This window comes from Leptosomus discolor, chromosome 14, assembly GCF_034619465.1.
Source record: "Leptosomus discolor isolate bLepDis1 chromosome 14, bLepDis1.hap2, whole genome shotgun sequence".
NCBI lineage: Eukaryota > Metazoa > Chordata > Aves > Leptosomiformes > Leptosomidae > Leptosomus > Leptosomus discolor.
The window spans coordinates 963,871-988,996 of NC_141404.1; the positions used below are offsets into that span (position 1 = coordinate 963,871).

At 46.8% G+C, this 25,126-nt stretch overlaps 1 protein-coding gene across 3 annotated transcripts in view; it reads right to left on the minus strand.

Moving 5' to 3' along the window:
* Positions 1-25,126, minus strand: part of TNRC6A (trinucleotide repeat containing adaptor 6A) — a 51,377-nt gene that overhangs the window by 2,928 nt on the left and 23,323 nt on the right. For 2 of the 3 annotated variants that reach the window (XM_009955896.2, XM_086473225.1), the window contains 19 exons: positions 23,496-23,831; positions 19,311-19,358; positions 12,405-14,993; positions 11,418-11,582; positions 11,064-11,239; positions 10,803-10,883; positions 10,307-10,358; positions 9,485-9,627; positions 8,694-8,831; positions 8,329-8,457; positions 8,145-8,219; positions 7,673-7,883; positions 4,309-4,440; positions 2,589-2,747; positions 2,101-2,241; positions 1,488-1,595; positions 1,038-1,259; positions 259-329; positions 34-173 (listed from right to left, as the gene is read on the minus strand). In XM_009955896.2, the coding sequence (XP_009954198.2) occupies positions 34-173; positions 259-329; positions 1,038-1,259; positions 1,488-1,595; positions 2,101-2,241; positions 2,589-2,747; positions 4,309-4,440; positions 7,673-7,883; positions 8,145-8,219; positions 8,329-8,457; positions 8,694-8,831; positions 9,485-9,627; positions 10,307-10,358; positions 10,803-10,883; positions 11,064-11,239; positions 11,418-11,582; positions 12,405-14,993; positions 19,311-19,358; positions 23,496-23,831 (5,116 nt within the window). Of the gene's footprint in view, positions 1-33; positions 174-258; positions 330-1,037; positions 1,260-1,487; positions 1,596-2,100; positions 2,242-2,588; positions 2,748-4,308; positions 4,441-7,672; positions 7,884-8,144; positions 8,220-8,328; positions 8,458-8,693; positions 8,832-9,003; positions 9,151-9,484; positions 9,628-10,306; positions 10,359-10,802; positions 10,884-11,063; positions 11,240-11,417; positions 11,583-12,404; positions 14,994-19,310; positions 19,359-23,495; positions 23,832-25,126 lie in introns of all 3 variants that reach the window. The other variant, XM_086473226.1, reaches the window with a different exon arrangement.

Below are 25,126 nucleotides of genomic sequence, written 5' to 3' on the forward strand. Positions count from 1 at the left end.
TGAAATTCAGGCAAAAAAAGAAAACCCACTTACATGTGCAGAGATTTTTGTGCCTTCACTACCTCTTCTTTTGAACTGTAACGGACCAAAGCATTACCGTGTGGGAGGTTCAGGTGGAATGTGATCAGCGGGCCGTGCTGCATGCACAGCGTGCGCAGGGTTGAGCCATCGATCTGCCGGCGAAACCGGGGCACAACGTCAGCGCCGCCCGGACACAGCCCCGAGCCCCCCGCGCCGCGCCGCGCCCCCCAGCCTCACCTGAGGTGTAAGGTTTTTTAGAACAAGCCAATTTGTTATTCTCCCTGAGCTGCTCTCACCCCAGCTCGAACCTAGAGGAGGGAAAACAGAGGAGTCAGTGCCGCCGCACGAGCCCCGGGGTATCGGGAGGAGCGCGAGAAGCTGCGTGGCAGCCAGACACGCTCACGAACAGGAACAACCTCACGTAGCGCGGATCTTTTCCGGGCTCAAAACCACCAGAAGGCTACTTGGGGATGGTACAGGACTTACTGTCTGTTTCCGCTGCTTTTATTTACTTTCTGAAGCATTTTGATCACGTCAATACAGTCCTAAGTAGCTACGTTGCTGTCAGATAACCCCAACTGAAGCAAAAATTCAAAGACCTTTGTTTTGTCTCTTGCTGCGAGCTCAGAGCAGTTTGCAGCCTGGCCGAACACCCCCTGCACCATCTAATTTAATTCATGACAGCACGAGCCACTCTGAAAACGCTTAACAGGCAACTGCATTCAGCCGCCCGGATCTCCAACTCGGACAGCGCTTGGGGAGAGGGGTCGTACTAAGGACACGGGACACCCGCGCCACCCGTGTTAGCGCTGCCGACCACAGCTCGCCCTTCCCCGCTCGGCCTCGGGAGGAAGCCTGCTGCCAGGCAGCGTGGGATACACAGACCAGCCTCTGCTTTTGGCAAGCCAGATGGCACAGAAGCTGGCTCAGTGACAGGCTCTCTCACCAAACGCACGGGAGGCTCCCTAGCTTGGTAACGGGACAAAAACCCTCCGTACACAAAAGCGTCTCCTTACCAGGGGTATATCTGGCATCAGAATTTCCCCATCCTCCACCCAAACGAAGGGAATTATCCCAAGTGGACAACGGTGGTTTCTGGCCTGTTAGCCCTGGAGGTGGGCGGGACGGAGCAGTGATGCTTTTAGGTGGCAAAGGGACCTTCCACAGCTCATGAGCCAGAGAGGTGTTAGTGACTGATCCAGGAGACCACGTTGATTTGGAATCACTGTTTCTGGCTACTGAAAAGACACACAAAGACAACGAGAGAATCACTACGCTGCTGGAACTGTCACCTTGCTACAAATAAAAGCTGCTGAATTGCAGTAACATCAGATTAGCTACTTCGAGAATGAGCGAAGTTACCGCTCGGACGAGACCTCGGGACTACTTTTCATGAGCGCTGGTGTCCCCCTGAAGCGCGTGAAGGGGAAGAAACACCAGCTCAGAGCAACGTAAGCAGACATCACCTGAAGTGCTTTGTGCTGTACTGCTGAGGGAAACATTGTAGTTGGAGGCACGAATGGATGACCAGGCACTAGTTGAAGGCAGCGTGGTGTTCAGAGATGAGGATGACCCTGTAACAGAGGCAGAGGTCAGTCACGGCACAGCGCATCCCTGAGGCGGCAAGACTAGAAGGCACGACTGCAAGTCCCGTCTCAAGGGCGGGAGGGACCCCCTCTCCGCTCTCCTCCGTCCTCGATGCAAAGGCGCGGTGGCAGGCACGGCCCGCGGCGGGAAGCGCCCGGCGCTCACCCAGAGCAAAGGCAGCCGGGGTACGGCAGGGGCTGGGCTGCCAGGCTTTGCTGGCTGCTCCCAAACACACCGCCTCCCTGCGCAGGGTGACATCAGAGTGCAGATCAGCAGCGCTGCTCGCTCTGCCCGCATTCCTGGAATATCTGCTGCCTTGCATCAAGCAGCAGCGCTCGAGCCAGAGATGAGCTTTTCAGCCGTGACACCCACGCTACTACAGAGAAGCGAGGGGACGGGCAAGTGGCAAACGCATCTCCGAGCAAACAGCCGCTCCCTGGCTGAAGGCAGAAGGGCACCCCGCGAGCCAGCAGCCGCAGCACCTGAACGTACCACTGTTCCTGTCCCTGAGGTGGTCAACTTCCCGCACAGTATTAATTGACAGATTGTTTATGACACTGCCAGGAGTGACGTAAGGGTCAGTTTCAGGGTCGATGTTTGGATAACCTTTCCATGGCTCGCCAGGACGAAACTCTAGGAAGAGAGATTCAGAAAGAAGCTTGGTTTGGTTTGGTTTTGGTTGGTTTTGGTTTTTTACAGGAAACAGCTGCCTAAACAATACATCTCTTAATGACTGAAAATCCCTAATCTTTTAAGCATTCCACTTAATTTAGTCTTCTTTCCGCTTTATTCACTTCTAGCTCTTCTGGTCCCGCCTCAAAAGCGGGGAGAGCGGCTTCTCTTTGTGCAGAGAACTACTGCTCCGGATTTCCACCTGCTGAAACACCCCCACAACGCTTTCCCGGGGGGGTGTCTCCCCGCCCCTCCGCCCGTAGCGACCCACAACCCAGGGGAAAGGCAGCCGGACGCTGCTGGCCTACCTGGCGGCCAGTTACCACTGCTAGAGCCGTTAGGCGATTTGGCACGGGGCCAGCCGTCCCCAATGGATCCAGGAGGACTGGCTGGTGAATTACTGCTGTTCATAAAGTCATATGGAACAAATGGAGACTCTTCCAGCCTAAAACCACTTGAAATAGCACCTAATTTAAAAAAAAAAAACCAAAACAAAACACAACAACAAAAGAAAGTTGTCAAGTATTTTTCATAGCCTATTTTTATAAACGTATAGATATAAAACCATTCATGAAAAATATATAGATATAAAAACATTCATGAAATATAAGGCAGCATACTGTCATCTTATGATGTGAGGTTATGTAGGAAGCCATACAGGGTTATCTAATCTAAAAGGAAATGTCTCTGAAAAATTCGGGAGAAAATCGTAAGAATAATCTCCCATGAAATCATCCACTAAAACAGTATACTCATTAAATTTAAGTAGAAGATTAATTCAAGAGGGTAAGAGCATTCTGTGAGACCCCAACTGGATAACGGGGGCGGTGAATGTATTCCGTGATGGGAGGGCTCTTGGAAGAAACATCTATGAAATCTGGAGGATTTCCAGCTACTGCAAAGCTCTAAATTCTAGCCATATTCCCGGGAGGGGGAAAAAAAATAAACCCCCCAAATCACTGGAGGCAGAGCAAGGAACGAAAGCCCTGTACACAATCGAGTTGATCCCGTGCAAGTCCTGTAAGGAGAAGTTTAAAAGTCATTACACAGCAAAGCCAGAGACGTTCTGCAGTTCTGAGACACAAATGACTTTCACTCGTGACTCAATGCAACACGGAGTTCAAATGACCAAACTCCCAACACTACTCAGAAAACATCACCTACAGACAAAGTAGCACCCCGGCTTCTGACTTCTGTTCCCCTGTAACAATCACACAGAGTCCAGAAGCGCAGTACAGGGTATCTCCACTAGATGCTTAAGGCAGCAAGTCATTTCACTGTAGTAAAACAGCTGACAAATCTAAAAATACCCAAACGATCTGAAGACTAAACAGTAACAGGAGACTGGAGACATTTTATAACTATCTTTAGATGCAGAACCTTTGTGCTATAGACTCAAATTTTAACTGGATGAGATTTCAAGCAACTGAAACAGCTGAAATGTCAGATGAATCCCAATTACTGGAATGAAATACGAAGCAACCAAGTCCGCCTCCTCTAAACGAAGAACAGCAATGGTACTAGTCTGTCGCTTCTAGGCTCGCCCCAGTTTTAGAAGGCAAACACAGGCATTCATAACCAAAACCTGTAACTAAAAACATCAGACGTGAGCAGAATGCGGGACACAGAATCAAATCCCCATAAATCACCTTAAGACGGGGCGAAAGCAAGCCAGAAAATCTAAAGCTTTTGGTTTAAATGTATACGAAGCATTCCGACCCAGGTTAAGGTGAAACCATAGTGACCCTGGGAGGAAAGGCTGGTTAAAGAAGGAATGCTGTACTACGCTTCTAACTCTCACCACAAGCTCGCTTCTGTGAGTACCGACGCTGAAGGAAGCTCTGGGCTGCCGTGCGAGCCGAGCCGCAGGCTGGGCACCGGCAGCACAACGCGCGCCGGCAGCCACGAGCCACACAACAGCAGCACTCACAGCTACAGGCCTAAGTACAGCAAACCTGCATTTCACACACACAAGGGCACAATCCGATGGGCAATGTCAAACGCTGCTGAACGACACGTTGAACGTACCATGTTTGCTGGAGTTTTGATCTAAGGATGTGTTCACAGAAATGCTGTCTACTGTAGTCCATTTCCTCAGTCGAGATTGTGGCTCTTTAATACTGCTCATATCCATGTTTACATTCAAGTTTGAGTTCATTCCTAAAAACATACACAGCTTATGAAACACAGACTACATGGTTTTCTTCTGCTAATTACCACTAGTATCCCAATAAACACTTCAGAGCATGTTACTACAGTTATCTCATGCTTCCAAGTCTCCATTTTCCAGAAGCATTCTAGCGCTCAATACAGTGGCCTTGCTACAGACAGCAGCTAAGCTAAGCAATGCAAAGCACTCTGAAGTTCTCAGCTGGTGTCTCATGCAAAGATGTCAGTGGAAGAAGCCATTAGGAAGTCAGAGGAACTGAAATGCAAACCTCTAACCCCTGTGCCTTTTCTAACACCAGCCCAGCACCAGCACAACCACCGACCCCTCTGTACCAGTCCCGGCCTTTGAAGAGCTCCGCTCGGTGCAGGAGGCACGTTTCTCAGCAGGAGGGCGCGTCTGTCCCATCCCTGTTCAGCAGAAGTTCTGTACTGCTGTCTGCAGCTACAACCCCGGTCCTGCTCTTACGGGCCGTTAAGAGGACACCTCGCCAGCTTCCGAACCGCGCCAGCACAGACAAGCGCTCCCCTCCTCCATTTATCCCGCTCACGCTGCACTAGAACCTCAGTAAGAGAAAACAAACAAACTTGTCTTCCCTGTTCTAAGCTGTTGTCTCTATTTCAAAGTGTTTATCTGCCAGGGAATCCACACAATGCTGACCCAAACCAATCCAAACACCGGTGAGAACCAGCCACTCTGGGCTTGGACCACGCGCCCACGCGTTTGACTTTGGCACGCCTGCTCTTTCCAGGTCGGTAAGGATCCTTAATTCACAACCATACCTGGTTACATTTCCACCCCTTCAGATCCAGTTCCTTCCTTTCTACACCACTTGAACTCGGGGCCAGAGACACACAGGGAATTTCTCAAACCTCTACTAGAAACACCTTCATTCCGCACTGGAAACTAGCGCTCAAGTTTGTTCCTAACTTGGTATTCATTGCCATGCAGAAGCTGGGTTGGGTTTTTGGTCGGGTTTTGTTTTTTCCACTTGTTTTTCTTAAAGGCACGAGCCATTCTGATGCCAGAAAAGCAGCCCCTTGAAAAGCCTCAGAGCAAGCGCCTTGGACCAGGACAGCCAAGTTTTAAGAACAAGCCCACCTATCAATAGCTGAATCAGGAGAAAGGAAAAGCCCGACCTGGTTCCGACACCTCACCCTCCAGCGTTTTGCTGGTGCCAGAACACACACCTCTGCCCGGCAAACACCTCGCTTCTCACTCTGCAGCGGCTGCGGAGGACAGACCGCTGCAAGGGGTCAGAGCGCTGCCAGCTGGCAGACAGGCACCTCGAGCCCTCGGCTAGTGCCGGCCCCCTGGAGGCAGGGAACTGTCCACAGCTCCGAATGCGAAACCTGGGGACTGAGGGACGAACGTCAGTCCCTGGACGTAACCTGTAATTTCAACAGTCTCCCCAGAAGTAATTTTTCGCATCCAATTGTGGAAGACTGAATATTGTTCAGCTATACGCACTATTTGGCAGAAAAGGGTATTTTTAATATTGGAAATACCTAATTCTGTAAGTGGATCAGGATGTGACTGCAGTGCTGGTCAACCAGAGAGGACAACCCTCCCCACCCCCATCTCTGCTTTTGATGAACAAGTGAATCTCGGCCACTTCAGCTCCCCAGGGCGCACGCAGACCCCTGCCTTCGTGGCTGCGTCTCCCGAGGCTGACACGCACGCCGACATCTCAACAGGGAGAAAGGAACACACCTGCAGGGTTTTCCAGACAACATCTTGGCAAGTTCAGCTCCTCCGCACACGACTATGCCACTGCATTTTGTGCGCTTGGGGGAGGCTACCAACACTCCTCTGGACTCAATTTTTCACTAAGGGCTGAAGACATTCCAGCAACCTATTTCTACCCTTAAGCTTTTATTTGCGGGCTGAGCGTGGCTCCCCTTGCTTGCATCACTCCACAGTGCTACTCCACAGGGATCCCAAAGAATTCCTACGCACACTGCAGCAGACTCCTGCGGGATCTCAAAGCAATCTTACAGACACTGCCGGTTCCTGAAACGTGGCAACGATTAAGGTGAGGAAGCAGATAGCTGACAACAGCCTACACAACTCAACTCCAGAAGTGAGCCAGAAGGGAACCCAGCGCAGGCAGGATGCAATTACTCAGGATAAAGATGGGCAAGAAAGATAAATATTCCTTTCGTTACACCTAACCCGCGCCTCTAACAGCTAAACAAACCCCATTTTTACGCCTTGCCCTTTGAACGACAGCAGTAGTTAGACCTTGATGCCAACCATCAGCAGCAACTATTAATCGGCAGCCTGGACTTCAGACTGGCCACACGCAAAACCCCAGCGTGCCACATGCAGTGCAACAGCACGGCCTGCGCCGCCCCACTGGCTCCGTAACGCTCCACTAGAAGCACAAGGGTTTCAGCAGCAGTCTCTAGGAAACAAACTTGTCTACAAAGGGCAATGAGAATGCAAAGGAGATCAGCCCAACAGAAACGACCAGATTAGAATAACGTAGAAGAAAAGCAAACTGAAGAGGAGGAAAGAAATAGGGATAAGGAACAAGGGGTAAATGGTGTACAGTTGTAGGAAGTATAAGATAGCATTAAAAAGGGACCTAAAGTAAGGAGAAAATATACAAGCCTGGAATTTCTGAAGTAGAAATTGGACAGAAGCCTGGAAACGTAGGGAGAGAGAAACAGGAGATGTTTTATTTATAAATGTTCAGACATTTTGCCTGAAACGAGAATTCTTTAAAAATGCAGAGCTAAAAGTTTTCTTCCCTGGACAAAACCACTAAAAGGGAAACTAATATTTTGTTCTACCTATGCAATTCCAGATTCATTGAAAACGTTTTTAAAATCTACAGAAACGAGACCACATCAATGGATTCTTTGCGTGGATTCTACTTCTAAAAGTCCTTTAGCTCCAGGAATCTTAACTGCAAAAGGACTTTGTATCATCCTTGGGACCCAGATAAAAAGGAGGATAAAAAAGAAATAAAAGGAGACAGACAGTAAAACATTTGGCACTGGAATACAGACAGTGACTGCTGGGAACGAGTGCACTTGGGGGAAAAGCTCTTTGGTGAACCTAGGTAGCGGGACAAGCCCCAGGAAGGATTCCTACTCCCACTAACACCTGGGTGCTACAGGACGAGTCCCCGCCGTTTCCAGCGGCAGCGGGCCACGCGAGGAGGAAGGCTGCCAGGCACGCGCTGACTGGCTGCGAAAGGAGCCCGGAGCAACGCACCGATGGGGAAGCTGCTGAACGCGTTGATGGGCGACGGCCCTTTCTGCAGCTCAGGAGTAGCGTGGGGCAGGACATTCTCAAGGAAGGATTTCATGGTGGGCTGATGGAGTGACTGCTGTTGGGAGGGTGGCGTTTGCTGCTTCATTAACAGGTTTGGATCAAGCTGGCGGGACTGTTGCATCATCTGTTGCTGCATACTGAGAGATCGACCCTTAAAAAAACAGAGCGGTTACAATATAAATAGGCAAGAGCTTTTGCACCTTTACAGAAGGATAATGAAGCACATCTCTGGGTTCCGTGCACCTGGGCACAGCAAAACCCCAGCATTAAGCTACGTCACTCCCTCAAAGCTTGACAAAACCCCACTCGCTCTTGCACATGTCAAGACTATTTAGAACAAGAAATGCAGCTCAGGACGAAAATCCGTTTTTAAAGATAGTTCAAAAAGTGAATAATAAACGTGTTTACTTACCTGCTGCTCCTGCTGTTGACGACCACCAGAAGGCATGCTTCGATTCTGCGCTTTTTGCTGCTGAGCCAACAACCGCTAGGAGACAGTGTTTTGTGGTGGTTTTTTTAAGAACAGTTCACAGCCAACATAAGTCTCTACTTAGACTTTCAAACCGAACACAGAGCGACTGGCTTTGTTAGCTTACCTGTAACTGGGAGATCTGAGAAAGCTGGTTTAACTGGGACAGTTGATTCAACATGGCTACCTGTTGTGGGCCAAAAAGTGGGCTCAGGCCACCGTTGTTTGGTGCATACTTCAGTAATGATACTGGAACCTGCAAAACGGACCAGCACGACCAGTGACTGACAGGAAGGTGCAGCCAGTTACACCAGAGGTACAGTACTATAACCTCTGGTCAGCAGTGGCCCAGTTTCTGAAACACTCACCAAGCCAATGTATGTTTCCAAAACATTTACAGACTAAATATCAGCAACAGCAACCAACAAAACACAATTTTCTGAAGCAGCATTTTGGTAGTTTATACTCAGCATGTTCTATGCACTCAGTTACCTGAGGGGATAGTAATGGAGGAGGCACTTGAGCACGTGGATTAGGCTGAGATGAATTAAGAGGTTGTGCTGGAGGCTGCTGCATGCTCCTGGGCTGTGCTGCTATATTACCAACACCAAACATACTGGGATTGCCATTCTGGGGAAAGGAGGGACAGTCAGTGACAATAAACCCCCTCTGCTGCCTCTCCCACCCCCGCCATTTGAATTAGAAGTTAAACAGCTATCAATCACACAGGCAGCTAGGACGTTACATCAAAAGGTATTAAATGCTGTCAAGTAACATGCCAAGGATACGCGCACAGCCTTACCTGTCTAACAGAATTCAAGTTTTGCATACCCAGCCCTGCTAGGGAGCCAAGGGCTTGGTTAGGTAGTGCATTATTTGAAGGGGGAAGCTTCATGTTTTGATTGGACATAAACTGCATGTTTTGGGACTCGTCTGCTACAATGCCATCCTGATTGGACAGACAAACAACCAGCCAGCAAGCAAGCAGAGGGAGAAACCATTGCCAGGAACAGAAGGGAAGAGTCACATGACAGTCCAGCACCAGCAGGAAATAGGCAGAAAACAAAAGAGATCAGGTTAGTCATTTGCACTGCCAACGGGCTACAGAAAGTGCTTGTTATTATACATCAGTAAGTTACAGAGAACAAAACTATCTCAGGGATTAACGAGGAAGCCCTAACTTTCCGCTCCACTAGAGGCAGAAAGCTAAGGAGCACACAGGTAACTACTTCGAATGCAGTCAAAGAAGCTGAGAAGTGTCCCCCAGTAAGACACCTACGAACCTTATCGAAGTAAGGACCGCGATCCATGGAAGACTCTTTGGAAATTTGAGGACGAGAACCGGGGCCTTTTCCAACCACACGATTGTAATCTCCCACGCTGAGGCCGTGCTTGTCCATCTCCATCCGCTTATCTTGCAATAACCCTACGGAGAGGCGAGACGTGACTGCGACAGTGAAGGATTATGCAGGTTTCCAGACAGGCTAGAAACCAGGTTGTGCCTGGGAAGAGCCGAACGAATGCTGCTCTCGAGCTCGATACTAATACAAGAAAACCTCAGTTTAGCTCTAAGCTCTCTGGGCTCTACTGAAAAGGGAGCGGGAACTCTATGAGCCAACGGCTACCGACAACTTCAAACCTGGAATCGGCAAAGCACCAGCACATTTTGCTAGGCTTCACAAAAATATTATTCCTAGCTTGCTCTTAAAACCAGGGAAGTATAATTGTTTAAACTTCAGTTTAAACATTTCTGTTCGCATGCAGCGAAGGTGTCCAGAAGGCAATCCAGATAATTGCCAGAAACAAACCCACCACACCCCGAAAACACTCTTTCACGTCAGCTTAACGCAGGTGAGCTCAGCCTGACTGCTGGTAACGGCACTGGAGCAGCCAGCAGATTCGGGTGTGCAGCACGACTCACGTGCTCCAAGTTTTTTCTCTACAGAGTAATTCCTTTTCTTTAGGGAAACATATATTTAACTACTTATAGCTGTAACTATATATATTACATATAGTTTTTAAGAAGTGCTTTACAGAAGGGTATAAACTAGAAGAGAGGCTGGAAAGGAAAGCAATAAACCCCAGCTAGGTCCTCCTATCCTTACCTCCAGACATGTCCATCTTATTGCTCTGTATGGTTTCTTCTGGCGATTCTCTCTGAAGTAATACAAAGAATCGTAATTATTTAATAATAATATTTTTAAAAGCTAAAGCAAAGAGATTCCTATATACTATTTCAATTCAAACCTGCAAGAAAAAAAAAAATCAGACAAATCAGATGCTATTTTAAGGCATTTTCCCCCTTTAGTTGTGACCCAACTGAAAAGAGGTATTTTCACCAAAATATGTATGAAACATTAAGTAAAACATCAGACCACTGGATGAATACCTGGGTAGTGTTTACAAAAACATTTTTCATCAACAAATAGGTCTTCTTATAACGAGGATGCAGAGAGAAGGGATGGGTGAGAGTGGGAGACAAATGGAAGCAGAGACACAAATGCCGTGGCCATGAACACCAGGAGTTAAGGGTGTTAATCCTCGTGCGCTGCCAGCAGCGCTGCAGGGCAGCAGCACAGCCAGGGAAAGGTAAATACTTACCGAAAAACTGAGATTTGTGAATTGCTTAATGAATGGATTGATCCATGCTTCATCTTGCTTATTTCCACCTTTCATCATTCCCTTAAAAACAGAAAGGAATTCCTGTGACACCCACAAGACGTTACCACCTACGGCTTCAACTTCGTCACCAAATGCTACGAGTGAAGACTAAAGCGCAAGGGCCTCAGCGCAGCAACCCGTGCTGACGTGGCTTTTAGAAGGGACAACAGTGCAAAAACCTTGACTCAACCTCCTCGTTACCTTTGTGGGCATTTTTTTCATATACGGTGGCCAGTTTAAGGATGGGTTAGCTTCTTGTGAAGAACTGCTGTTCCACATTCCAATCTCTACATCCTCCTCTTCCTCCCAGCTGGTCTGACGACTGCCTGTCAACGGCATATCATCTCCACACCAACTATCTTGCATAGATTTAGGCCCTGGTTGTGAAAAAAATCCAGCACATGAACACTGCAGCAGCAACTGACTGCCCTTAACACAGACATCAGCTTGATGTCTGCTTCCAGACAAACCCCCCCTCGAAACCGTAAAGCTTCTATGGAAGTATTTCACCCTCCTCAAACAGCTCTAGTCCAAGATGATGCAGAAAGCACTCACCAGGTTTATTCGAAGCCTGTTGACCAAGAGAAGCGTTTCCCCAGCCAGAGGTGCCTGCTGCATCGCTGATGGGTTCTCCCCAGCTAGTACCAGTATCCATGGGTTTACCCCACGCTGAAGTTCCATTATCTACAGTAGTGGCTGGAGTAGAAGGCTCTCCCCAACCTTTTTAAAGCAGTAGGAGTTATTGGCATGTTTGCAAACAGGATTTAAAAAGCTATCTAAAGAGACTCAAGTGTTTTGCCTTTTCTAGATCCATAACATACAATGAAAAGCATATTAGTACACATTTACATCTCGTATGAAAGTAATTATTACAACTGTAAGCTGTTCCATGAAGAAAAATAATCACAAAAAATACAAATTTCATATGTAAAGAATTACATTTTGGTAATAGAAATTTTTAAGATACTAAGTTCCTAAGAGCTGCTCGTTTTATTTAAGCTACTCCTCTTTGCACTCGAAAGAGAAGAGCACAAAACACTTCATCAACACCACGCACGCTCATCTGCAAGTATCATTACTCACTGCTCCCAAAACGGCAAGATCAGAAAGTCTGATCTTGAGTCCACACAAAACCATCACCCTTCATCCTGTCTTGTAGCAGCTCAAAGCTTTCTTGGGGGGCTCTTTGGCAACACTAAGTTTTAGCCGTTTTAGAATCAAATGAAGAAAAATAGTTTTGTCCCTCAGATACTATTTAAAATATTTCCTCTGTGCTCCCACAATCCAGCACTCAAGCAGAGCTGTCTAGTCTTTATTACTCCAGCTATTTAAAACTAGAACAGATCTTCCAATCTGTATAAAAATATCTAAAATCTGAGCATTGCTGTTACTTTTTTTTTTTTAATAAATAAAAATAGCAAGTACTTCATTGGCACCTCCCTCTTTCCACTTTGAAACTGAAATAGGTTTATACGAAGCAAGAATAAAAGAACCGTCTTACAATGAACAGAGAACACAAATTTGCGTAAAACCAAGTCTTACCAGAACCCGAACTGCTCTCCTTGCTAGACATGGCACTTGAAGACAGTAGCTGCTGATGTACCTGTGCTTGCTGGTCTGAACTGCTGCTACTGTTTGGGACATTTTTATTCCACATATTCACATTTTTGTAGTTGTATTTGCTTGGATCACCCCAAGCAGAAGTTCCATCATCAATTTCCATTTTACGGCGTATTGATTCAGGGGATGGCTCCTCCCAGCCAGTGGGTTCTTCCTCCTTCGCTGGTGCCGGCATCGGTCCACCCAGCCAGCCTGACCCTGGGGGTTTGTTTGTGGCAGACGGCGCTCCCCACGAGCCAACGTCTTGTTTGTTCCATTCTGGAGAGTTGATTGGCTTTGATGAATCCCCCCAGACTTGAGGCTGATTGGATTTAGGAGGGTCTCCCCAGCCCTGGTTCTGATTAGACTTTGCAGGTTCATCCCATCCTGAAGAATTATTTGGGTTTGTATTGTTACCTCCCCAAGAAACAGAATTTGATTTACCTGGCTCGTTCCAACCAGATACTGATCTGTCACTGTCGCTACCTCCTGAACTGGACTTCTTAGCCTCACCCCAATGGTTACTTCTTGAATTTTCACCCCAGCTATCACCGGCAGAAACTGCCCAACCCTGGCTGGCCTTTTGTCCGTCTACCCATCCCTGTTTGATCTTCTGTGCGTCATTCCAAGACGACTTCTCCTCTTTGCCACTTCCCCATGATTGATTGCTCTTGACCATTACTGTAGCAGCAGAATCTTCTTCCCACCCCCCTTGGCTGTTTGACCCTTTGGAGTCTCCCCACCTTGTAGCAGACTTTGGATCTCCCCACCCTGATACAGATGAGGTATCATTATTATTAGGGCTAGGTCTATCCACACACCCCCCTGAGCTGGAAGTCTGTGTCACAGAGCCTCCCCAGGCCTCTGTCCCATTGTCAGTTTTTCTTTCACCCCTCGGTGATGTTTCGGTATCCCAGGCAGTGTTCTGTTTGATTGGAGTCTGTCCCCAACCAGAGTTGGAAAGGACGCGTGGATCTAAGTCAGTTCTGTTCACTATACTTTGGAGTAATGCATGCTGGTCGACTTTCCTTCTCTCTCGATTCTGTCCTTCTGTAGTTACTCTGTCTTCATGGCATCCAGTGCTCTCCGAACTACCTTCGCTGTCCCCCGTACCTGTTTTGGCCCATGCGCTGCTCTGCTCAGTCAGCTGCGAAGCAGCAGAACTCTGGCTGTTAAGGTCATCCTCCTCAGTAGATTTCCATCCATTTGTAAACTTCCTGCTGTTGCCGTTCACGCTTTCGCTGGAATGCTGATTACTAGGCAGTTTACTCCATTCCCCGTTTGAAATGTTAGTGCCAGTGTTTTGTGCAGGGTTGCCCCATCCTCTTCTGCTCCCGCCAGCACTTGCACCATTTCCACTTCCCCACGGCATGTTCTGGGAGTTGACTGTCCCTGCCTCCCACACCCCTCCTCCTTTATTCCCATTGATTTGAAAGTTAGTGCTGCCAGGCCCGCTAATGCCTGGCTGCATTAGAGTTGCATTCACAGTGTCACCATTAGCTTGGCTGTTTGGGCCTGAACATTTGTCTCCAGAGTAATTAGAACCATAGGCACCCCATGTAGTACCATAAGATCCACCATTTTTCGCCTCACCGTTGCTAAGATGAGAAATGGAAGTGCCATTTGTAACTGGAGAGGCCTGAATCTGAGAATGATTCATTGTGCTCACACGCCAGGCCCCGTGCCCTGTATTATTAGGCAGTTCGTTAATCTGCACCGAACCAGCAGAGTTTGGTAAACTAGAGGTCATAAAGTTAGTAGTGTTATTTGGTCCATTCATTTCAGTGTTAAGGTTTTGAGGTTGCCCACTGAATGAAACCTTCCTTGTACCATTGACTTCAGAATCACAATTTTCCTGAAGGCTTCCCCAGGAACCATGGGCTGAACCACCCACTTTAGAGTTAATACTCTGACTAGTAGACATCTGACCTATGGTACTGCACTGGATACTTGTGCCAGGATTACCACTCCCTACAGACCCTTTCAGGGCATGTCCATTGTTCTCCAATACAGGCCAGGCACCATGGTTGCCATTTGAATTCAAAGTGCTTGGATTTAACCCTCCATTTGATGAAGAGTTTATGGTGCCCCAAGCATTCATTCTATTGTTGCTACTTTCAGATTTGCTGTCAGGAGCATCCACAGAAACTTGACATGTGCTTATTATGGCTCCATGGGATAAACCCCACGGCCCATTAATACTTCCATTGCCCACATTATTGCTGTTGCTACCAACCACAAACTTATTCTGAGAACCATGTCCAATGCCATTCCGAATGCCATCGTTTTCACCACCTGTGCTCCCTGAAGCCATTATAACGAGGTTTCTCTCTGACCCAGAGCTAGAGGCAGAGTCAGTGTCCATACATTCTGATGTCAACTCCGGGTCACTGCCAGTGATTGATGGCCATGCTTCTTTGTCAGAGCCGTCTACAATAACTTTATCCCAGTTTGTGCTGGAGTCACTATTTGAAGAAACTGGTCCCCAGTGAGAATTTTCATAATGGGATCCTAGACCACTGTGGTTCAGATCTAAAGGGAAGAAGGAAAGTCCAAGAGCATTATTATAAATTTAGTATTATTACTTCGTTAAGCAGAAGAGGGGAAAAAAGTATAAAGATACTAAGCCAAGACTTATTTTGCTTATTTTAGTACTCCAGTCACTGAAGATACCAGAGAAAGCTGCCAGGCACAGCTGCTCAGGACACTGCCACACGCAGGGCCTGGAGCACTTCTCACACATGCAAAGCTGCACTCTCACAGGCGGCACGAAGCAGCACTCTCAAAGGTACAGTTCTTTTTTTTTCACAGAAAGAGGGTTTTTTTTTAAAAATACCCTATAACAGGGTATTAAACTGACCCCGTAGCACCAATTGCTATGTGACAACAGCCAGAGAAAAAAACACCTTCCCGCTCCCATTAGAAGACATTACATAGGAATTCTTAAGTACAAGTAACTGAAGAACTTTTATACAACAACAATCCGACACAAACACCACAAGATCAACGGAAAGTTCTGCTGCTGCTGCAGTCCAGATTACGCACAGCAGCTGAGCTGACACTTCCCACTTCCATTCACGTAAGAACTACTGTAGAACATGTAGATGAGGCGCTTAGTGACAGGGTTTAGGGGGGCACTTGGCAGTGTTGGGTTGGACTTGATGATCTTAAAGGTTTTTTCCAACCCAAATGATTCTAGGATTCTAGTGCTCCTGTTTCAATACGTAACTGATCACGCCTGGGATCACGAAGAGATACATCCTAAGTCACCTCTGAACTTTTCATGGTTAGATACAAGCACCACAGAGTATCAGCTAAACCTAAGTGCTGTCAGTTTTCGTCTGGTACCTCTAAGGCTTCAGCGCAGGGACCTCCCCCCAGCTGTTAAATCAAAACATAGTCAGGCAGGTGCGCCAGAAGACAAGCTACAGAAGTGTGAAGCACGTGCAGCAGTAATGAAGTTGGCAACAGAACGCAAGTACAAAACGTCAGGGATTAGTATCCACCTGCACGGACAGAACACCCACACCGGCGCGCGCTCAACGGCTGCGTACGCAGCAAACTACGCCTCTGCCCACTGAACAGCCAGGTTTTTAAAAAAAGAAACGGTCAACTTTTCTTTGTAGCTTCTCTTTTTTTTGCCTTTACTTAGAATATTCAACATGTACGTACCCGAAACAAGAGAAAACAGGTTTTATAGCTCTTGCTCATTCGCAACAGATTTTCACAGCACATGCCTTACATCTGACTAGAAAAGGTGCAGTGCAGAAAAGTGCCTGAATACCTTCATGAAGTCATACCTGGTCACCTTCAGAGCTCACAGTAACAAAATGCTACAACTACCAATCCTTCCTTTTCTCAAAACTATTCACAGAACATTTATGGACTGGCTACTTGAAAAATATAACACTAATTTACAAGCCTCTTGTGTTTCCAAGAAATAGACGTTAATCGTGAAGTCTGAAAGGAACCTGCCAGTCTCACCAGCTTCTCCCTCCTGCTACGAGGAGCGCCAGTTCTGCACCAGCACCCACGCCCCAAACCTGGCTGCCCACCAACCCCTACCTACTGCTCAGCCACAAGTAACCGAGTTGCATCTACTCTATTAAAAATGTTAGTCACAATAGCTTACATTTATGTTACTATGGACAGTTTACTCAGTATTACACTGATGTACAACAAGTTTTGGTCTGTTTTTAATTAATTTTTCATCAAATCAACATTAGTGATCCTACAGTGAAAAAAAATCTAGGCAAAGACCCTGCCTCCAAGAGTACGCAGCTTGGAGCAGCAGAGAGCAGGGATCACGCACGGCTCCTCCAGCGACCAGGGTGGTGGAGCTTGAGAGAGTCCAAGCAAGCAGTTAAGCTTCGCCTGGTAACTCCAATGTGAGAAACAAGGATGCTGGCACAGCAACCTGGAACAGGGAGCAGCGGAAAGAGACCTGCAGCAGGTCAAAACAGCGCTGCAGTAGTTCCAAGTGCCCGGCAGCTCCACAGTCCTGAAGAAGAGAACCACACAGCATCCTTGGGAGAACTGGAAGACATTTGTCCAGCTGAACATAACCCAGCACTTGCCTATTAATGTGTTACTAGGAAAAACCCCTGTAGTATCTGAGCAGTTGTCCAACAAAACCCAAGATTTCCAATCTCACACTGATATTTAAAAAAAAAAAAAAAAAGACATTTAACCTATATTAAAAGACTAATCAAAGCTAAGAGTTGCCTGCACTCTCACGAATGAGGGAATCAACAGCATCAAAAGCTGCCCTAACAAAATAAAATCTTGACTAGCTAAACATCATCCCAATAACGTGATCAACTTAAAAACAACACGACAGCGTGCAGATGGCAAACAGCCCGAATTCAGAGTGGAGAGAGGGACACAGGTTATGACGGCAAGCCAGAGGGAAATGGTAAACAAACCCTAATTTGCACAACAATAGAATACATAAAAAGAAAGCTTCTATTAAAATTCTATTATACTAATTTAGATGCAAGGCACAGTTTGTAACAAGCCAATACACAAACAGCATATAATGATTAATTTCCAGTCATCCAGAATTTTATCCTATTACATACACAACTACCTCGACTAACCGTCTTTTTCCTGGACAGAAATGTGTTTTAGTGATTTCTGGTATGAGCCACTGTTCTGAAGTACTTCTATCTGAAACTCCACAACCCAGGAACTTCTGAGATTACGTATACAAATACTGAATAAGCAAGGTATTATCTCTGATTTTTCATATCTGGAAGATACTGCAAAAAAACCCTCAAAATTGAAAAACTGCAGCTGACCACATCCTACATTTGGTGCACAGCAGAACGAGCCAGTTAACAGCCCACTGTTTTCTCTCCAAAACTATTTAGAAGTCGCAATTGAAATTTTGCTGCTTAAATCCTGGACAAAAAACAAATTACACAGATCTGAGTTGCTTAAAATTCAGTAACCTGAGATTTTTTTTTTTCAATAATTTGTAATTTAATGTTTTCTAGCGATGAGCTACCCCTGCAGGAAATGTCTGAGGAAACTGTGTGTGTTTTCTCAAGTAGTTTGTTTGTTTTAAAGTACCATCACATGGTCTAAAATAAACAGTAGGACTCAGAAGTGTAAATTAAGAAATACCTGAATCTTGCTCCCTCTCCTTTTCCAGTGCCAGTACACACTGGTACCCACAGACTGCCAATACTACACCCTGCCAACTATTGTACCTTTGGTCCTTATGCATTTTAGTAAACGAGCTAAAAAGCACCTTTGTTGCGAAATGACAAAACGTGCCCCTGTATCTGTTTCCCCGCGGTACAGAAGAGGGCCCGGCAGCCTGTTTGGGCCTGAAGCACTCCCAGCTCAAGCACCAGCAGCTGTGGCTGCTCGCCCCCACCACACTGCCTCACGGTGAACGCACGGCAGGAAAGCTGCCGGGACCAGGACCGGGGTCCCCCCGCGGCACCCAGCCGGTGGCTCTCCCCACGGGCCCAGCCCCGCACACCTCCTCTGTCCCCTCCTACCCCCGCAGGGGCTCTGGCCCCGGCTCCGGCTGGACCCAGCACCCCTGCAGCACGGCCGGCTCGTGAAGGGCCCGAATTCAACGCGAGGGAAGAGCGGCGGGCAGAGGAGAGGAGGCTGACCTGACGGGAGAGCGCTCCTCAAGGCGAACATGACCCGTGCCCCGCGCCCCGTGCCCACAGCAGCCCGGGGGGGACGCGGCACAGGCAGCAACCGAGCCCGCCCCAGCCACCCCCCAGCACGGCCTGGCTGCTCCACAGCGTTTCACATGGCACGGCCCCAAGTCCTCACACGGCACATTCGCTCCAAAAATATGGCTTAAAAACAAAACAGCAAGTGCTCTTCACAACCGCGTCCAGTGAACACCCCACGCAGCCGCGGGCCTCCACCTCCGCGCCACCCCGGCATGAGCTCAGCATGCCGAGCAAGGCCCCAGCCCGGACTTCCTCCACCGTGCTGTGAAACCTCTCTGCTATACAGCGCAGGCTTGCACAGCTTTCACACCACAGAGAGGCAATTCAGCATGAAAGCATAAAGGTTAAAGAAAAAAAAAAAAGACACTTAGTGTTTTAAAGCTAAGGTGCCACACGGTCGAAACATTTGTTTTGGTATGAATTCTGATGTTACTGTAGAAAATTAAAACTGTTTAACCAAATGTAGTATGTAACGGCACAGAGAAAGTACACTGAAGTCAGTCATTCACACAGGACATGCTACTGAAAAACATAAGCCAAATGATAAAAAAAATTAAAAAAAAAAAATCAGACACAACTGTGTGAAACACGTAACTACTACAAACACACGTAGTGCAAAAAAAAAGGTGAGATTTAAATAGCTAACCTGACTGGTTAGGGGAGTGGCTCACCAAGTCCCGAATGGGAGGCATGCCTACAAAAAAAAAAAAGCAAGAAAATTACAGAAGTGTTACTCAAGTAAACTACCCCTTTGAGAACAGTCCCCAAACGACTCATTACTGTAAACCCATTTATCAGCACCCCTTTTGCAGGAAAGGTTTCTCTTACGATCCATCTCTCAGTCTTACTGACCGTGCTGGCGACAAGCCAGCTGCAAACTGCTTCACCCACAGCACTGAACACCCCACGGGGAGGAAGGATGCCGACAGCAAACCCAGCTTCCTACATGCAGCATTTACAGTTCATTTTTGGCAATTCTGCTGATTTTACTAAATATTTCCACTACTAGTTATTTTTTATACATTTGGCATTTAATTACCCAATTTAACATATCCTTTATTTTAAAAGCTTGATTTACATAAAAAAACGTAGTCATTGAAACCAAAACCAATTAGTTTTTGGCTGCACTAACTTAGAATTTCAGAGGTCAGCCCTGAAACTTCAGCAAGTTCAGATCACTTCTAGGGATGGCACACTTCCTCCACCTGAAGGTCATTATTTTGCTACCTGATTTAGCAAACAGAAATAACTATTATGGTCCAACTCTGATTTAACCTAAGCGTGTGCAAACAAACTTCCCTTTGCCACTCTTCCATGGCTTCTTCCTCCCAAGTGTCCTATAGGCAGTACATGAAATCAAAGTTAATGTTTCAAATTCACAAATTTTATGGTTGGAGACCGAAATTGCTACATTTAAGGCAATGTTTCCTAAATTAAGTCCACCTCCATCACCCTAACTGCAAATCCCAACTGCTCACTTCTTCCCTGGCTCCTGCAATAACACAAAACGCCCTCAAATTGAGGAACAAGCCTTTGTTTCCAAGGGCTCCGGCTGTAACATCACTTTGCAGCTCCGCTGCACGATGCACAGGGATCAAGTGAGACCCACTCACGTCACAGGAGGAATCAGGTAACGGGACTAACGCCAGGAGCCTGACGGTGCTCGTGTTTTGTTCTGTCCCACAGTTGTAAGCAATTGCTGACAGCAAATATTTTAGTACACTATATAGATCATGTAACTGTGGAATAACCACCTGGCTATTCTGACGTGTTACAGAGCACAGAGGCAAACACACACACCAGGGCAGCATCCCCGACCTCCCTTCCGTGTGAAGTTTCTGCATTGGGGAAAATTTCAGTAAAGCAAATAACTGAACTGGGTATGAAAACGTTCTGATAAAGAGCTACTTATGTAGATTTCTTAAAATAACCACCTTGGTACAAGACTGGATCTGTTTCAGAAGTACCACATGGCATGAGCTTCACTTATGTGTCCTTATCAAAAAGGATGTGCCAAGTGTCCTAAAAACAGCAGAAAAAAGGCAACCCACAGGACTACCCCTTCTTAAGCTTTCCTTCTAAGCAAAGCAGGTTAATTTTCAGAAGAGATGATGACTGGCCACACAAAACACAAGAGGGTTTTTTTTTTTAACCATCGATACAATTACAATATTCTCCAATACCAAAGACTTAAAAACTTTACTGTGGCCAGGGCGACTCAAGGAAGACTTTAAATTCAGCATTACTGGTGCCCCTGGCATTTACAAAGCACCTACCAAGCACAGTTATAACACAGCTGGAACTGCGCGAGACTCTGCCCTGGTCTGTCAGGAACGACAGGTAAAACAACGGGAGCCATTACCGATGCCAGCAATTCTGACTGCAACACTTCAAGCTACAGTTTTTCTTTTAGCCCTAAAATACAGACTGATCCCAATGTCCATTAAATAATGCTTTAAAAAAATAAAAAGTCAAGAACTTAACAATCTTCAAAGATACTCCGTTAAGGTATAAAATTTGTTAACCCAAATGGCCTGTACATGGATATTCTTTCTACAGGTATGTCAGAGAGAACAACAAGGGGAGCACCTAGAAGTTGCCACTGGAGGGTAAAAGAGGAACGAGGGAGAGGGCGTGAGGAAGCCAGACAGGCAATCGACAGCAGCATTTCCTTTTAGCCACACAGGTGTCAGAAGACACGCCGACACTCGTGCGGGCTGCTGGACTATGGCCGCCTCCCCGCTACCTCACAGGCAAGTCATTAGACGAGATTTCAAAACCATTACAAAAATCCCGCACTGAAAAACTATTTTCCTTTACATTATGATCTCACCTACATTTCTCTAAGAACACGACAAAACGTCCAAACCAGTGACACCAGGGGAAAGCGACCTTTCAGGCACGCAGACCCACGGCACCAAGAGGTGAGGCCCTGGCTGCCCTGTCGCTTCCGACGCGTTTGCCTCGGACACACGGGCACGCCCCGAGCACAGCACACAGGGAACAGAGACCTGGCAGGATGCTACAGACAACACAAAGGGTTTCTCAAGATGAGGAAGCGATCTGGCCAACCTTGCTCGCCCCGAAAGGCTCTCAGAACCTTTTCGTTACCAGCTGGACGTGTAGCAAACATTAGTCAAATAATGAACACACTATCCAAACAGCGGAACGGCTCCCAGCAGAGCAGCTGCCTCGGACCCTCCGTACGGCATCGTGGCAGTACCGCACAGGGAGACATGGAATGTCCCAGCCTAAAGGCTGCCCAGCCACACCAGCATCAGGCAAACTGAGCAAAACTGGGAAGAAGGCAACACACGAACGGGAACCCAGCGAATTAAATATTGGGCTGGCGTCCACAGAAAAGTGAACTGAAGGACACCACACTCAAAAACTCCTCTGGAAACAACTAGGAGGTTTAACAGGTTGTATAAAGAGGAATACTTCTTAAATTAGTTTACATGCAAGTTTTTACTTAAATCACTACGTGCTACCATACCATTTGACCACTAGAGGATATATCTGGGGAAAATGTTTCACCTTAGAAGCAAGTATATGAAACGTTCCCTTAAACCTGACTATAGAGAGGAACAAAATTATACAGGTGAAGTAAAAAAAAAAATGAACTACTTAAAAATTACTTCTTGGAATGGTAAAGAGCTCTATTGGTATGTTAAAAAATAATACCAGAAAAATTCCAAGGGGCACGTGGATAAACTGATGCCAACGCTTTCATTGTTTACTTTCATCTAAATATGGCTTCTTCAAGATTCATCAATCAGAACAGCTCAAAATTTAAGTAAAACTTGAAATATTAAGGCTATTTTCCAGAAATCATCTTTTTAACTGAAGGGGCTAGGAGTCACATCCCTTGTGTTGTATAAAACACTGATTTTGAGAAACACTGGGAATTCAGTGAAGTTTCAGGAGAAGCTATCTGTGAGCACAAGTTACATCATCACTGCTGTGTGCACGTTGAAAAATGAAGTATAAAAATAAGAAAGTATTTGTCTAACATATTAAGCGTTAGCATGCATTAATGCCAAATCCCTTTGAAAATCTAGACCTACAAAGAAAGTTACTTTTTTTCCAGCCAAAAAGAGACTGCCCTTATTGTCCCCAAAAATCCGGTGAACTGCACGCCAGTACATTCACTGAACGGCAAATTATGCACATGTAACAGGTAAGTTTGCTACTCTCAAAAGGGCATTTGAAGAGAATGCATAACTAGCCAAAATAACAAAGGATAACTGTACTTAAATAGTAATAAAGGCAGAGCTCGATTCATTTCGTAAGACAACCAAGCTTCAGGTAGATGAATGAAGAAAAACTCTGACCTAACAACAAAAAGCAATTCTGATATTCTAAACAAGCTGTGCCCTCGCTCTGCCTCTAGATCTGAATAAAAAAGCCTGGAGATGCTGCTCAGAACGCTCTGGGAACTGCCTGGAAGCCCCTTCCCTGTGAGATCTGTGTATGAAAACTGGATGCAAAAAGATGCTTCGGACCATGACCACGCCTGGATCAGTTACGAGGACAAAGACCGGACGTTCAGAACACAGCAGGGCTCGGGTCGCCTTCAAGGCCTGTTCACACCAGCCGGGTCTACTGCACATCCCTAGCAGCGGTGAGCAACGAAGGCGTCTTAAGCTTCAGCACAACGATGGCGGAAACCATCCTGCAATGGTTAACGTTAAGTACGACACAGGAAAATATCTCGTCATGCTACAGGTTGCATTTAAAGTTTAAATAATATTAGTTCAAATATTTCACTGGCAACTGAATTTAAACTCTTTGACTTTAGTTAAAGGAAAACAAGGTACCTCCCCCTCACCTGGCTGTTTTTTGCTGCTGTTCGGCACTTCTCCGTTGGTCACTGGCTGTTTATTTGTGACAGTGCTGCCTCCTGACTGGCCGTTTAATACTTTAGGAGTAGATCCCAGGTTTGCAGCTATAACTGGTAACTGCTGACCTCGTTTCAGAAGCTGTTTCTGTTCCTGGTGTCGAAAGCGCGGTGGTACTTCACGAGGAGGGTATCGAGGCAAGGTCTGCTGCTGCTGACTGTTGGCTGTGGCCCGCTTGGCATTATTATTAGTGCTGGTTACTGTGGAAGTGCCGTTAGAGGTGACAGGCTGAGGCTGGCTTACACTTGTCTTTGTTTGTTCTGGCACTACCCCCACCCCCAAAAAAAAAGAAAGTTGGACAAAGTTATTCATAAGAACAGCAACCGAAAAAATTGAAGACTCAGTCAATATTCTTAGATGTGTTCACATATTACATAGCAGCAGCATTTCTGTCTGATTCAAGTTGTAACTCGTTCCCCATTAAAAGCTCTATTCGCCCATAACCCCACAGCTTTAACAACAGCACAGGTCTGGAAGCAGAAATAGGTCTTGCTATCACTCCCAACAAAGTTATCTCAGTTAAGGGATGCTACTACTAGCAAGCTTTTACAGCTTTTTCTGGCAAATCAGCACTGTGCCAGCTTCCTTTAGCATTTAAACTTTATTTTTTAAAACATTTAAGTACTAAAAAAAACCCCAACAACCCCCCCCCAAAAAAACTTACTCCAATGGAAAGCTTCAGTGTTACATACAGAAAAATGTTACGGTCTTGCCCGACAAGACCAGGAGGTGAATAGGACAGACAGAACGCTTTGTGAAGACTTGCCTGCTTTATCAGCCCTAACACCCGGAGGGAAATACATCAATACCCTGAAGTCAACCTGTTGCCAGCAGGACAGGCCAATAGCACAGGTATCCCCCCCACGCAGCTGGGCAGGACGGTGCAACTGCAGCTCCACATTATCTTTCAGTCGTGGCAGCACGGCCGCTTCAAGGCAAGGTGAAGGTCAAATAACTTGCAGAGCTCAACTGCGAGCGAACACACCAAACTCGGATGCTGAGTGAAGGGGAAACCACAACATCCTCAGCTCAACCCCTCCACCCATCCCGTGCAAAGGCAAAGCTGGTGAGTGCGGGGGCGTTCAGGGGTAGGTAACGGCTGAGCAAACCAGGCTCAGACAGAAAGGAACACCACGAGCTACTGGACGTGTGTTCCCTGGTGCTGCCGCCGTCCATCCCAACCACTCAACAGGTGAGCTGTACTTCCAACCCCTGGCGTTACCGATATGTTAACGCACTGTCCAAATCCCTCGGACGAGGTATCCGTAAAGCATGCTCACGCTCACTGTGGACCCCTCTGAGACACCTCAACACTCGACCGTGACCTCCCTACAGGGGCAAGTCACCATCTCTGCTCAGAACCTCACGACATGAAACTGGCAGTTTCAGAAGTTACCAAAGGAGAACAGTTTAATCCCTGCGGCATTCCTGCTGATCGCAGCAAGGGCACAGCTCGGTAATGCAGCTTCTCCGGTGACAAACACTTAAAGACGTTCCTCCTAGCGACAGGTCACTCCTTCCCAGCACATAACCCCTTCTGGGCCTGGACAGCCAACAGAGG